Here is a 16,650-nt window from a genome sequence, read left to right as displayed (position 1 = left end):
CATGACATTCATGACACATAATATTATGATGTTTAACTAATATAGCGGATCCCTGAAGAAGAATATATATTATATTATGTTTATAATTTTCTTACAAAATATTTTCATATCGCTATAACGGTGGCATGCAAACACTGGTATGCTCGTGAGTTTATCGGTTAAACATCAGTTTGATGAATCCATGTATATACTGAACGCCGCTTTATTTGATTTAATACATTGAAAAAAGGTTATCCTAACATGACAGTATTGTTGTAAATGGGTATGTTCTAATTTTAAACAGTATCTGGAATTAAATTTAAAAAACACACACACCTTGTTTTTTACTATAGATATGAATAATATAATATATTGTAAAATGGTGGTGGAACGATTATTCAATGAAAATTGTTGAAGTATTAATTAAATTTTTAAATATTAAATTAAATTTACTGAGTTAACAATTTTGCAGTTTTTTTAAAATAACTATCTTTATTTAAAATCATTACAATAGAGGTAACGTTACTGTTATCGTAGAGATTAATGTATGATTATAATTAATAACATCTTTAAATAAGCATAGAAAAATTGTTTTATTTGTGTATTGTCATTTAAATGTCACCATATGGATTGAATTAAACTGTATGCAATTAAAATTAATAATTTTTTTAAGTACAGGTCTAATAATTAGTTGATCGCTAGACATCTTGCATAATTTAAGTTTATCTTCGATGGATAATATAAGTTTTCTTAATGTCTAAAAATATTTACATAATATTTATCAAGTAAATTACTAAGCATAGATAGTTTTTTCTAAATTCGTTATTATTATTGATGGATTCCTGTAAGAATGAAGTATAATATTTGTAATCGCTTTCAAAATTAAAAAAAAAATCTTTCCTGTATGGGGCAATTCACTACATTGATTAACTAAAATCAATCTAAAAAACAAGAGTCCATATAACGAAATTTTTTTTTTTTATTAAATATTCAAATTAACTAGATGATCTTTTAAAAATTTCAATATTATTTTTATGTACAAGTTTATAGCTTGGCTTTTTTCATAAATGAAAACTTTTTTTACAATATTTGTTACATTTTTAAATTTAGAAAAAAAATAGGAAAAGATTGAATTTTAAACTAAATCACTAATTTTTCAACTCATTTTGTCTCAACTCAACTCTGTTGAAAATGACACGAGAAATGAATGTTAATGTATTTATATTACTATAAATAATTTTTTAAGAAAATGATCACAGAATATGTAATCTTAATATAATTTGACTAACCACTTACAGATATTAATAAATATGTAAGATTTCTTAAATATTATTTCATGTTCAACTGATTTAATATCTTCATTTTCAACATTCATATAGTATAGTAATCTAAAAAATAATAATATTTTTTCATTTGATTAAAATATGAACAAGGCAAATTATTTTTACCATTTTAAATATTTTTTTAAATAAGTTATTATAATATGCCATATATACTACATTACTTAAGTTATATACTATATACGTACAAATATACAACCCACTGAAATATTTAAAGATTTAAAAATTCTCTTATTCATCTTCCAAAACATTTAATTTTCTTACATATATATCCTTTTTCATTTAAAACTTCAGTTTGAAAAAAATAAAAACGTATTTTACAATCAGTCCCCATCTTTTCAACACAGTGACATATAATGAAAGATATATTTTCGTGGATGGTAAACATACTAAACTATTATATAAGCATAATATCAAATAAAAATAATGCGTTGTGTAATCATTTTAAACAATTTTTAATATACAAGTAATCATTAATATGTCAAAATTTTATACGTTATAATATGTTTTATTATAGAAGAAGCTATGAAGCACGTCTTAAAACTGTTATTAAAATTTGACTAATACGCTAACAGTTATTAACATTGCAAGAATCTTGTTGTTGAAGTAGCCTTTTTGAGTTGAGCTTCCTGATCGAGGGGCTTCCCCTCTTCCAGAAGGAGTCAGAAGAACCTGACTGTCGTCCTTGCCCTTGGAGTGATGTTCCCTTGCACCGACAACAGAGTTTCCTTGTGCTCCTCCGTTAGTCCATTTGTTAGGTCTCTCTGACACCCGGTTTTTCTGATCTCCTTCCTCTGCTTTGTCATTATCGTCTTTATCCTCGTCAGGATAGTCTTCTTCTTCAGCCCGCCTTCCAGAAGATCCACCCTCTGGTTGACGACTTCTGTTAGGTCCCGGAATTTCTGAAAACACAAAAAGGTATTAAATATTTTTTAAAGCTTTAAGCTTTGCGTGGGTTGAGAATGAAGGTTATGCGTGTTTAGGAATGTAGCTTATTTTTTTAAAACGTTTCCTAAAGTAGGTTGATACTTTTATTAAACATCCGTTTATATTTATGTTTAATAATTAGAATATAATAGCTTCGTTTTTCATAACACTTTATTGTTTATATTTTCAATATATAAAACAAACCGGTTTCGGTTCAACCTGAACCTTCATCAGGGTTATATAAAAACATATTAAATCAATAACATAGTTACAGCCTATTAACGGTAAGATAGAAGGGGGAGGGAAATTATTAACTTTGGTGAAAAAAATTAAAATTAAAAAATTATTAACTTTAGGCAAGAGGGAGGTAGGGGTGAATGTTGGTGGAGGGGAGGGGAATATGTTTAAAATGGGGCTATTATACAAGTCTACTTTTTTCATTGAGTAAATTGGTTTTATTTAGTTTAAGGCATTGTTTTTATTTATTTCCAAAGCGCCTACATTGCTCAAACGTAAACCTTTCCCATTTCTGTGCTGCACATCCATACCCGAGGATTTATTAAAAAAATGATCATTATCTATTAGATTTGATGTGATTTCTGAAAAACCTACACTATTTAGACACCTCAAGTGTTCAAACACCCTCGTTTGAACATTTCTTGCAGTTTTACCTATGTGAAATGTTGGGCAATCATTACATTTTTGCTTGTAGATTGCTTGCTGATAAAGTTTCAGGGTGAACTGAAACCGGTTGGTTTTATATTTAGAATATATATAAAATAAAGTGGTATTAAAAACAAAGTTAATTTTTTTCTAATTATTATAATTTAGTTTTTCCACAAAGTGTTTGCTACATGTGAAAATGTATGTTTATAGATATATTGAAATTACACACATATAATCAGAAAATTGGGAAAAAAGTTTATTTTAAGTGAATACCCACTTATTTCCAGAATCATAGAAATAAGTTTTCTAAATCTACGTTTTGGGTGTGTAAAAACATATATTCTCTTAGAAATACAATTAATTAAATACAATCGGAACAGCTTTATGATAATTTCCTTCAACTTCATTTAAGTAAAAAGTAAATCAAACTAAAATAGAACTTTTACAACTTATAAACAACATTCTTTAATTTGATTTACGTTTAATAAAGTAAACATATAAACTAGTAGCATCGTGAAAACAATTGTAAATTATTCATTTTGATGATTTTAAAGAAAAGTTTTCATGTTACGTTCAAATATATTGTAAAACTTTATGAAAAAATAAAATCGTAAAATCTTAAAAGAATCCGAACTGTCCTCAACGCTAAATGTAAGGATCTATAAAATCAGGGAATATAAATGTTCCTACCTGCAACACAACGGCTGCACAGCACCAATACCTATAACCGAAGCTATTTAGTGATTTAACTGTTCAAATAAAAAGTGAGTAAAACTATTATAAATTAAAAAAAAAAACAAATTTCACATTTCTACTCTGTTGCTATTTGTTATGTATTTTTACTGATTTATTAACTGTCCAATATTTAAATTACTTAGGTACTGAAAAATTTTGTAGTTTGATAAACGTACAATTTTTGTTTCGGTATTTTTTTTATAATTAATTATAAACGAAAAGACTAGCTCCCACGTAAGACCCGAGATTTTTTCTCTACTAACATGGTAATTAAATTATCTAATTATGTTTGTTTAAAACAAAGATAGTCTTTCATTTGTGTAATAATGTCAAGCCACAAAGTGTTTGCTTCCTTCGATAATTATCTAATTAAGTTTGTTATGTAACAACTTATTATTTATTTAAAAAAAAAATTGTATATACTTGTCATGAAACGTTTAAGAAAGCTTAGTGTCTTGTTTGTGGTATATGAGTTTACCGCTATGATCCACTATAAATTTAACGCAATAAACTAACTAATAAAAGACAATATCACTTTATAGGCATGCTATTATCATTCCTTAATGATTATGTACCTATCATTTACACTGAATAATCATGTTCACATATTCATGTATTATATTTAGATAAAACATGAATTGAAAAATAGGTTCCGACGACAAAATCCGGTCTACGAGAAGTACGCACTGATTATCGCTAGTGGAACACGTTTCCTCAAGATAAGTACGCGATAGCGTATGTGTGTGACTTTATGCTCAACCACAATTGTTGCGTATAGAAAATACCAAGATAAGATGCATCTAGTACGGTGAAGTCTTACCGTATAGTCTAATTTTGCTCTCAACATCTCCCAGTGAGTTTTTGGCCACACAGGTATAGCTACCCACGTCATCTGCTCCAATCCTCTTCACCGACATGGACATCCTCGCCTCGAACATACTCTTCTGGTGAACTTCCATCTCGTATTTCTCCGAGGGGATAATCAGCTCTCCTAAAATCATGGACACATTATATGAATATCAAGCAAATAAAAAAGTTCGGATAAAATAAAATAATTAAATATACCAATCCATAACATCCCTGCTAATTTTAATGTCCCGGAGACTTATCGGTTTTTAATTCAAATTTTACAGTTCAATGATTTTCACAGTTCCCATTTTTTTTAAATAGTACTTATTTAAATACATGCTTAATATCCCGAGCACTTCCTTGCATTTTTTTTTTAAATTTTTCTCTCATTTCAATTATTTTTTACATTTAAGTCTTATGTTTTAATGTAACTTGATTTTATTAATTTATACGACCGGTGGAGTGGTGCATCAGATAATACAATGTTAGTTTAAACATAGGTAGATTCGTGTAGTTGAAAAAATCGATCCAGTACCAGTGTAACTCATGCATAAAAAATATTTTAAAATCTATGTGCTAATTATTTTTATAGTATAACGCAAAATCATCACACAAAGCTGCTACCAAAAGGGTCATTTAATCTTTTTTTGTACACAAAAATGTACCCCTTTTTCCTTTGATAAACAAAGTCAATTATACAATATATCGGAATCAAACAATCTGGTTGAAAAGTAAATTGGATTTTATATTACAAATTTCGGCCAAGAAATAATAATAATAAAATAACACAGCATTCGTGTGATCGGAAAAATACCAACGAGATCAAAAATAACTATTTTCCAAACGAGATTAAAATTTCCTGTTTTTTAAATTTTGAACTGGAATTCATATTTATAATTTTCAGCATTATCTTTGAGACTTTGAATATGCTTAATTTTTATTAGTTTTATTACATTACAAGAACCTATGAACCATTAAATAGGAATTTTCTAAATCGGTTTTTAATTTGATGAAAATATTAACTTTGCTCCCTTATTAGTGGATTGTTACAGCAAAAAACTCTTATAATACATATTTGCTTTATTCTTGTAACCGTACTAGCTGACGTGTACCCGGTGTTGCTGGGGTTATCCTTAGGAGACATACATACCTATACCATTACCAACTTTTTTGTAGTCCTTTTTAAGACATTTTTTTAAGACAATTCCGTAATACATTATTTTGGTGTATCTCACAAGACTTAGCTAGCGTCAACAATGTAAGCGCACGAAAATATTTTTTTACGACTTGATTACAAGACATCAACTTTTCTCTACTTTCTATAAATATAATTTACATTTATATTACAAGCAATAATTATCCGCCTGAAACACTCATCCACATTGAAAAATCTCCTGATAAAAGATACATGACGCCAACGGGACTCGAACCCGTGTCCCTTCGATTTCCGGTCGACAGCTCTGACCACTGAGACCATTTTATCTCAGGTATAAAAATTTACACCTGAGATAAAATGTCTCAAACTACAGTTTGAAGTGGTGAGAAAAGCTTTAAACACATCACATTACATTATCCTTATTTTGATTTGCAACTTAACCAAACTCTTCATGGAATGAGCACCTTTTCTCAACAATGAATATACGGAAAATTATAGTATTGGAAGGTAATGTCTATTTTTGATGCTTTCATAATAATCATAATTCATCTGAATTTCTGAAAGATTTATACGTTTGGAAAAAAAATCATATTAATAATTACATTCAAGAGAAAACCCCACATTGCATGTTCCCATACTCGTAAATCTATTATATTTTATACCGTTGATATTAAAAAATAAAATAAAATAAATCTATACCATAATCGTACTTAATGTACGATATAATTTGAAAGTATGAATTTAGAAGGGTTTTTTTAAATTACTCGAATGAGAGAGAATAATAGTATCCTGATCAACATTAAGTTTTTTACAAGTTCATTACCTATATTATATAGATGTCACATGTGAAAGGTAAAAACATGCTTTTAATGAAAAACAGCGCCATCTGTTCGACGTAAAAACAACACGCGCTATTGTTTCTCTATCTGCACAGATACTCTGATCCACAGCAACGCGTAGCGGGGTACAGCTAGTTTATAATAATAGTATCCTGCTCATCATTATCGAATAGTCGTAATAGTATCATGTCCAACATTTAGTTAAAAATGATTCATAATAATAGGATCTTCATCAACATGGAAATTAAAAAAAAATGAAGCCCCGTTTGACATTCAAAATAATACTACACATCGTTATATAGTTAGTTCCGTTTTGATATTATGAAGCAGAATTTTCGAATATATTTCTTTTGTATGAAATTTTATGATTATCAAATATTGATTTTTTCGTATTTATTCAACTATTCCGCATGTCAGTAATTTTTAAATACGATTTATTTTCTAAATAGCCAAAAATATACCACCCTTCGCTCATATTTCATGCAAAATTAAATTTTCACGAATTAAAAAATTAAATTAAAAATTTCACGCTTATCTTTCTAAACTCTAAATTCGACTGATGGAACTTCTGCAGCTCATAAACTTACGAATACCTTCAATAATAATTCGACAAAATACAATATTCCACTGCAACACACATAAGCGCAATTACATTGCCAACTCCCCAATACAACGGTTTCACACTGTGTGAAACCAATCCAGGTGATGTCGATATATTTCATATTAACTTTGTGAATTTTGTGGATTACGTAAAAGACTTATTTCAACACTTTTCCTAAATGGAAGTTGTATTTTTGTAAACCAGTCAAATCGCTGTATTTTTAAAAATTTATTTTGTGTCTTACATATATTATTTTTTAATGTAATTTTATTTTTACTATTTCTTTCTCATGTTTCAAAACTGCCTGTCATTAAAATTGTACCACCTACATATAAAAGCCCTTTGGGCGTTAAATAAATAGATAAATAAAATAATTAAATTAAATAAATAAATAAATAAATAAAATGTTGTTTCTTTATAAATTATTTACCTTAATACTAACATGTACATAATTGAACTAGAATTCCCTCACCAAACACAAGAGCATTGTCTCTTTATGGTGAGGAAAGGCTACTTTAATTTCTATTGTTTTATATCTTTTTTTCCTGTATACTTATCTATGTAAAAATATATGTTTTAAAATATTAAATAAAAAAATAAAATAAAAAAATAAATAAATAAAAACACAATAATAAAAAAAAACAAAATTTTATTCTAAATTCAATATCAAAAAACAATGAAGAAAATTTGATTCGGTTCCTTGAGAAACATAATACGTCTATTAATGTATTTTCTAAGGGGAATGCAGTCGAGAAAATCCACCCGCCGTATCTCGAACAAATAGCATGCGGTATCTACCGATATTACCATCGATTTTACTGCCACTGGTGTGCCCGTGCACTGTGCGGCGTATTTGAATAAACAGACACAATTCCATTACCGGGGTAAATACTTTCTGGTACTGTCCCCCGGGGCGGGATTATTGTACCTCCATCACGAGCTCGTGCCTACATATTACGATTTACGCAACTGTGTTTCGAGATACCAAATAATTATTGGATTGAAACTATCGAACTTTTAATGTTGGTTATGTTTTGTGGATTAAAACTACTGAAATTATTGGGCATAGTGTTATTTTGTAATGGAATTAAACAATAATGTTTCATGTTGGTAATATTATGTTAATACGTTTGAAAATATACAACTGGTCATCTTTTAGATTATATGCAAATGAATAAGCTCACATATTGATAACTGACACATTTTTTAAATGCCACAATAACTTCTTTTTTTTATGTTTAATTACTTCATTTGTGAATAAAATATTATTACTGCATACTTTTGTTTGATAGCTTCAGGTGACATATTGCTTAACCCTCCGAACGCCTGGTAGAGTCTGAGAGACCAAAGATTTTAAAACAGCAGCTGTAAGGATTTAAAATATTACCCGCGAAAGTCATGCGTTTCGATAGCTGCTGCTATGTTATTACGTTAGCATTATATGAAGAAAAGTTAAATATACCCTACCAGATGTACGAAGTAGTTATATTCTAAAAAGCAATATTTTTTCGATTTATTGAACAGGTGTTTAATGTTTAAATGAGTTTTATACTATTCAAGATTTGCTATGTTCACAATGCCTCCGAGATAAACCGTAAAGGATATTGAAGCACCATCAGTTGAAGAAAACCATGATTCTGTATTAAGTTCGATTCACTTAAATTCCGACACAAATTTTATTTTGTATGATTGTCAACCACCTCATTGATAAAGCATAGGTGTTCAACACGTCTTAACATGAAATATCGCAAGAAAATGGATATATGTCTTACTTGCCGTAGTCATACTTATTTAAAGCACTCAACTTTTGTCAAAAATGTGCCATTTTCTAAACCTAAAATTCTAAAGAAATTTTATCACAAAGATTATTTTCCAAGTTACCAGTATTGAAAAACGGTTCCAATACAACATACCATGTAACATTTTGTTTATGTTTGTAATCTTAATATATTTTTAGTTTTACGCGGTTATAAAAATAGTGAACTTATTTTTTTAAATGACGAAGGTTTTGGTTTTGGCTCGTGGTGAATAAAAGAGTAATAATTTCTAAAAAGTTTGATATCTATTTACTAGAATAAATTTTTTGAAATAAATATCAATGTATACAATTAAAAATAATTACTAAATATCCCTGGGTCACCATAAACCCAATATTTTAAAGGATTTAAAGAAAAAAGTGTATTACAAATGAAAAAACAAATGGTCCTAAAATGTATAATATTAAAATACCACTCACTCCCCTAAAGCCTGTATTTGCTAGAATATTATAAATTCAACAATCGAACGATCTGTATTATTATATTATCAGGAAAGATTTAATTGTTTTAGTCTGAGAGTAAATAATAACATGTAAATAACCTGAACTTTGGAACAAAATAATAATATTATTAAATGTATGGAATAATTTCCACGAATAATGAAGAAGTGAAGGGTGTTTTATCTGACTTCCATTGTTTATATTTTCCACAATACGACTGCGTCTATTCTGATGGAATAGTCTGAAAGATAATCTCTCCAGAGTACTTTGGACAGCGATTACGATGCGGATAAGTCTTCTATGTAAATAAATACCCCTTCAAGAAGTGTTTCAACCCTTTGGGCGTATAAATCGGGACGATATAACTGGAGCCGGGAAATAAACATATTATTATGACTGGGTAAGTTAAATGGTTGACGAAAAAATATTTGTATAGTTTACAAGCAAGGACATAGTTTTAATCGACGCGCGACGTGTGTCTCTGCTAACTAATATACTCGTGCATTGGTAAATAACCGGTTTTAATAAAACAAACTTGACTTTGTGCACCCTCAAAATACCTTTAAGACCATTGACTCAACAGCTACGGAAATATTTGCCAACCTCTTTGTTTCCTCCCTCCAATAACATGGGATTCTTCAAGATCAAAGTCTCAAGACCCATGTTCACTCCTTCCTCCCATCAAAGGGACCCTCCATACATCATCCTCTAAGGTGACATTGGCCTTGAGAAAAAATATTTTCCTCAGGGCCTCCTGTGTGGTTAAAAAAATACATATTTCGACTTTTGCTGAGATTTTTGTGATTTACTAATTGCGATGTTTATATTGTATTTCGTATTACTGTGTTAAAGCACAGGGTAGCCTAAAATTTCAGTAATTGACTAGCGTCACTTTAATATTAGTCACATGAGAACGGGTCGTTTTTACGACTTAAGTTCAACAGCTCAGCTATGGAAATATTTGTAAACCTCTTTGTTTCCTCCCTCCTACAACATGGGATTCTTCAAATTCTACAAAGTCTCAAGACCCATGTTCACTCCTTCCTCTCATCAAAGGGACCCTCCAAACATCATCCCCAAAGATGAAGTTGGCCCTTGGAAAATTTATTTTCCTCAGGACCTCCTGTGTGGTGTTAATGTTAAAAAAAAAACAAAAATATATATCGAATTTTGCTGAAATTCCTGTGATTTACCTATTGCGATGTTTATATTGAAATTTATTTAGCATTATTGTGTCAAAGCACAGGGTAGCCTAAAGTTTCAGTAAAGCTTCAAATTATATTTTTATCTGCGAAGACAAGAAAACAATCTTTGTAATTTATGTTGCTCTCATATTGTACTACACAGCAAATAATAATAATAGCGCTGTTTAGTGTCATTTCACTTCTAGTGATACCTTACTATACAAATAAGTAAGAAACAGCAGTAATAACACAATACACACGAAAAACCGATATAATTTTGAAGTTTTAACTGGTTACATGATTTTTTTAATGACGTTTGTCGCTATTAAATTTTACACAAATTGTCATCCTTCACCTAGTTACATTAATGTGACAAATTCAGCGCGATATGGGTTCGATTTTCACGCTGTGTAAAATACATTAAAAATATATTTCCTTCTAGCAGTGTTGTTAAGTTTTTTTAAATGTCTGATGGATGGAATAAAAATGGTTTTGCATCTACGACCAGATATTTTAATGTGTTTGTGATCATTTGAAGTCGTTCTACTGTCATGAATTCTTTCAGTCTATCACTGTTCAAATATTGACAGATTATTTTTCGCAAGACGTTTCTGGTCCATTTACATGCATTAGGGGATTATTTGCCAAGTCTCGATTACACCCCCCTCCCCCCACCGCCATATTGTTTAGCATGCAGCTTGTTCTGACGTATTAAAATAATTACTCGCGCACTAATTTACACCGAAACCCACAGGGTGCTTTACACTGCTTACAGGATTATTGCAAATGGTTCATTGAATTATGTGCACCTGGCTTATAAACCGCACAGCTTATGACTTTCATAGTGATTATTATATAATGTCCATAAGTTTAATACTGAGAATTGGTCACTAAAAATTTAGTTACCTGCTTACAAACCATTGTCGATTTAGATTTATGCCATATTAACCATAACGATTATGATTCAAAATAAGTAAATGTTTTTTGTTGTTCATTGAACTAAACTATAGACCTTGCATCTAACATCATTTATTTCATCTAACTCAAAGTTCAAGACAAATATTCCTACTTTTAATATCACTCGCATGGGCCTGGTCAGAGGTATCTCGACCGATCTGTCCATCGCAGAAATTCAGTCTTCACTTTCAACCCCCCAACACATTGGCGATCCCATAAAATCCAGCAGGCTGAATTACAAGGACTCCTCTGAGGTTATATTTCCTGGAAACCCTCGCAATCTGTCGTTATCACCTTTGAAGGTCAATCTCTTTCCATATATATTTATTCTTCAACTCATTACCAGTTGTAATGTACACTTATCCCACCACTCAATGTTTCAATTACTGCCGTGTTGGTCATACCAAAGCTGCATGCAGATCCAAACCCAGATATTTTAAATTTGAAGGAAACCACGCAGCTGACCAATGTCCTTCTACCTCCCCACCTAAATGTTTTAACTACTCAGACTCACATATAGCTATCAACTCTTCTTGCCCAGAACAATCTCGCCAAAAAATCTCTCAGAAATTGTCTTTTCTGCAGGCTTTTAAACTATTCCCGCCTGTCAAAAAATCATTTGCTGAGGCTTTATCCAGCAACCTCTCATCCGACCCTCTTCCCTTCTTTACAACAACTTCTTCTCTTTCAACTGAATTCACATTCAAAAACGCTATCTCTAAACCGGCTCCTGGATACAATCAGCAACAACACAACTCACTGCTCTTAAATTCCAGTGGTTCATCTCTTTCAAATGCCACAAATGGTTGTGCAAACAATTATAATCCGTTTTCAATGAACTCTCTAAAACTTTCTGAAAAACTCTCCCAAGACAATTCATCATTTATCCAAACACTTACTATGCTTCCAATTGATCTAATTTCTTCTCAAATAAATCTACCGTCCAACGCTTCTTCTATTATTTGTACATTAAAATCATTCATTCTAAATGACTCTTCAGGTTGTCCGAATACTTCGGTGGAATAGCCGAAGTGCTATTTCTAACAAATCTGATCTCCTTAACCTATTTAATTCAAACCTTATTTCTTTGGATGCTATATCGGAGACATGGCTTACTCCATCCACCCACTTTAATGTGGGAGTGTATTCCTGTATCCGCAATGATCGCCCGGAAGGTACGGGCGGCGGTGGTGCCCTTTTTATTAAAAAATCCATATAATTTTCCCCAATAAATAATATCGAACCCCCCGATGCTGACTTTCAAATGATTGCAGCTGAAATAAAGGACATATTCTTTATTTCAGTCTACCTTCCCCCAACAGCCCACTTCAATAAACAAATTTGGTTGCAAATCGTAAGTCAACTAATACCTCCTTTATTTATAATAGGCGATTTTAATGCCCATTCCTCCATCTGGGGTTCTGCTTTCTCCGACCACGTTGGTCGAAGTGTGATGGGTTTCCAAGATGAATCCAACCTTTTCCTTTTCACCTCCTACTGGGATCCCACGCCCCAGCACAAATCCCAGTGCAATGTCGATGCTCTACTAGTCTGGTTTTCTCTCTTCTCGTGGGTGGTGTCCCCCGACCCTTGCTCCAATGATCATTTCCTGATCACCATTACTTATTAAACTTCTTTCCAATCAGACAAGTCTCATATTCCGACAAAGATTAAAACGAAACACACCAAATGGGATGAATTTAACTCTCATATGGACAAGTTCCTACTAAATTTACCCACCACCGATATATTTTCCGTCAAAGATTATTTTATTATTTTTAGTTAAATAAGTGAAAAATGTAATTTTCTTTTATCTAGAATAAAAAATATACAAAAAAAGATGACTATAATAACTTCTGCACATGGCTCACATTAAATGGTTTTGAACTTTCAATCCAAAAGACTACCTTATCAAACCGCCATAAAAACCCCCCGTTCAAATTTTATTTAAAAATTCTCGAATCCCCAACGCTTCTGAAGTAAAATTTGTTTGAGTAACATTTGATGGAAAACTTAAATGGTCTTCCCGTATTAATAATTTAGTTACTAAATGCGAAAAATTTTTTATATACAATTAGATCATTATCTGGCGTTTGGTGAGAATCTTCCCTACTTGCATTAAGTTGCTTTTCAACACACTTATTCGAAGCCACCTCGACTATGCCTGCCCGCTTTTTAGTACTGCTTCGAAAAATGTACTTGATAAATTAGACAAAATTCAATCTAATCCAATCTAGACGCAATCGTCACCCATCAATTCCCTTCAAGTAGAATGTTCTGATTTTCCTTCTTTATTTAAGGCGTCAACTATTTGCTGACAAATTCGTTCTTAAATGTTTAAATTCGAAATGTCATCAGGTTATCCCCAGAGTCTCGATGTTCATTCACTCAACCCATTCATCTACAATCAGAGCTTCAACTAAACCTCTTCCTGCCATCTGTAAAAAAAATAAAAGTCTCTCTCAGAGCTTCAAATCATCCAAAATGATCTACTTCCGTTATACAAATTAAAATATAGCCACATCACCCTACCCCGCACAATTTTAGAAGGGATCGGAATCCTAAAAAGTCATTCCAATCTCCCGGTCCGAACTGTCAATAATATTATGTTCAATGACATTATTTCATCTAAACAGCCCACTCTTCTCGTTTATTTACTGATTGATCCAAATCTCCCGACTCTACTAACTGTGGTATAGGTATTAACGTTTACCACAATAATTTTAATGACAGAATATTTCATTCAATTTCTCAAAAATAATTTTGAACATTCCCTCATTCTCTCTGACTCTCTCAGTTCCCTTCCAACACTTAAATACAGTCTTCTTCATCCTGATGATCTCTTTGTATGCCTTATTCGAGTGAGGATAGCCTCCATTCAAAGCTCTGGAAAAACTGTAACTATGATTTGGATTCCTGAACATGTTGGTATCATGGGTAATGATATTGCGGATGCCTTGGCAAAACAAAGAGCGTCCAACCCTGTTGTTACCCTCGTAAACCAAATTCCCCTATCTGACATTTTTTCCATCAGCAAAGATAGATCCCGCAATATTTGGGCAGAGTATTGACACATTGCTAGTCAATTAAAGGGAGCCTGCTATGCCTCAATACAAAGGACTATTCCATGAAAACCGTGGATTTAACAATTCCCCTATTTTTTCAAAAAATAAATTTCTTCACTTATTCGAATGAGGATCGGACATTGTTCCGTTCCTTCCCACCTTTTTAAAATTCACGTCGTTGACTCCCCAGATTGTACATTCTGTGGTCTAGAAGTGGGAACTTTAGATCACATATTTTTTGGTTTTCCCTCTCTTAACAAATATTCTCTCTTTTATCAAGCCTTAACTAAAATTGCCTCCCATCCATTCAACATCTCATCTCTTCCAAGTTTGAATTCGACTCCAATTTTCATTATAATTTTGAAATTTGCCTATTTAAATAAAATTAATATTTAAATTCACCTTTCATTTCTCCATGATTTTAAATGATGGCCAAGAACACCCCTGAAGGGTGGAAGCCAGCACTAATGGGAAAAAGGCAAATAATTTTTTACTTATTTAAGGTTTTAAAAAATACTGTTTTAAACTAAAATTTCAAACGGTTAATTTCCTTACAATTAAAATCAAATTTAGATTTCAAGGGTCTGCGAGTTTAAAATCACATTTAATTTTGAATCCTACAAATATAACATCCCGTGATTTTTCACGGGTGTGCGATAGTTTATTATTAAATTCTGTTAGATATCTGGATTGGAGCTCAATTATTGGATGTGGCAACGGACTCTTACTACTTATCAAATATTAATAAACTCTTAAATAATATTTCAATAAAATGAAATTAACAAAATTTTTATAGTTGCCAATAAAAATGTGCGGTGAAAAAATGAAGACAACGTTGGTAGTTCTTATTCGAAGTATGATACAGTTAAAAGTGACCGATGAGGATAGGGTCCCATTAGCGCAGTTGGTAGAGCATTGTCCCGGAAAGACAAGGGTCCTGGGTTCGAGTCCCAGATGTGACCGTTTCCTTTTCTGATTTTTCTGTTTCAGATTTGCGTTTAAAAATCACTAATATTGTCTTCAATATTTAAATATTATAATTTGAGGTTTTACTCAATAAGTTATTCCGAAAAATAATAACAAAATTTTTATTTTATTTTTAGAACCCTCACTTCAGCACCTAAATTTTTCATTTTATTAAAAAAATACTAAATATTTTATATGATTTTTATAATAATCAGAAAAATGGAAATACTTAGAAAAACCATGAATAGAACGATGTTTTTGTAATAATTATTAGTATTATCGCTTATGCACTCCATTAATGTACACCAGTTTTGCACAACACTACTACACGTACACTGAAGTGGTCTGGTTTAATCAACTAGCGACAGAACTGAGGTTAGAACCGGATTATAACAAATTTAAAAATAAAATAAACTTTACTGTCTTAAATAATATAGTTAATTAGAATCACGATGATATCTCATTACTTTTATGTATTATCACTTTTTAGTGTATTCGTTTTAAATTAAATTATAACAAAAAAAAACTTTTCACTTTAAATGTGCAACAATCATATACAAATGTATGTTAAGTTTTAACTTCTATTTTTTTCCCTTTATACACGAGTGTTAGACTCTCGTAAAGGTAAATATATTTTAATTCTACTTTAAAATATGTACTTACTGTTTCAATTTAAATAATTATCTTGTATTTTATAATAAATAAATTTAAAAAATAATAATTTAATCTAGCTACACAGATTTCCTAGTAAATTAATAGTAATTTCATAACACATTGGAATACGTGTTAATACAGCTGCGTTTTTCCTGATATTATTCGTGTCTTAATGATTTATTAAGAAATCTGTCAATGCTTTTGTTAAAGTCCCGTTTTCGACAGGAATACTATAAATTTGATAATATTTTATATCGGTAAGTTTTATCCGTGTACTTACAAAATCAAAGATTTCAACATACCACGTGTGAATAGTGAATATGTAACACGATGATGTCATTTACCTGTACTGTCCTTCACCCAGTAATTGATTGACTTCGGTGACGACTCCACATAGCACTCCAGCGTGACGTCAGTTCCCAGTGGCGCGCCGACCAGCTGATTGGGCACTTGAATCACAGGGTGAACTGGTCAA

The 16,650-nt window shown here is 31.1% G+C and overlaps 1 protein-coding gene across 1 annotated transcript in view; it reads right to left on the bottom strand.

Moving 5' to 3' along the window:
- Positions 1-1,659: 1,659 nt before the first annotated feature.
- LOC149425133 (lachesin-like) overlaps positions 1,660-16,650 on the bottom strand; it is a 231,663-nt gene continuing 216,672 nt past the window's right edge. The window contains exons 7-9 of the mRNA XM_089650973.1: positions 16,520-16,642; positions 4,468-4,638; positions 1,660-2,221 (exon numbers count right to left, since the gene is read on the bottom strand). Of these exons, the coding sequence (XP_089507099.1) occupies positions 1,869-2,221; positions 4,468-4,638; positions 16,520-16,642 (647 nt within the window). The 3' untranslated portion in view covers positions 1,660-1,868. The remainder of the gene's footprint in view (positions 2,222-4,467; positions 4,639-16,519; positions 16,643-16,650) is intronic.

This window comes from Hesperophylax consimilis, chromosome 3 (genome assembly GCF_061612785.1).
Source record: "Hesperophylax consimilis isolate HC1 chromosome 3, BYU_Hcon_1.0, whole genome shotgun sequence".
Lineage (NCBI taxonomy): Eukaryota > Metazoa > Arthropoda > Insecta > Trichoptera > Limnephilidae > Hesperophylax > Hesperophylax consimilis.
The sequence above is the reverse complement of the archived record's forward strand: the minus strand, read 5'-3'. Positions and strand labels throughout refer to the sequence as shown.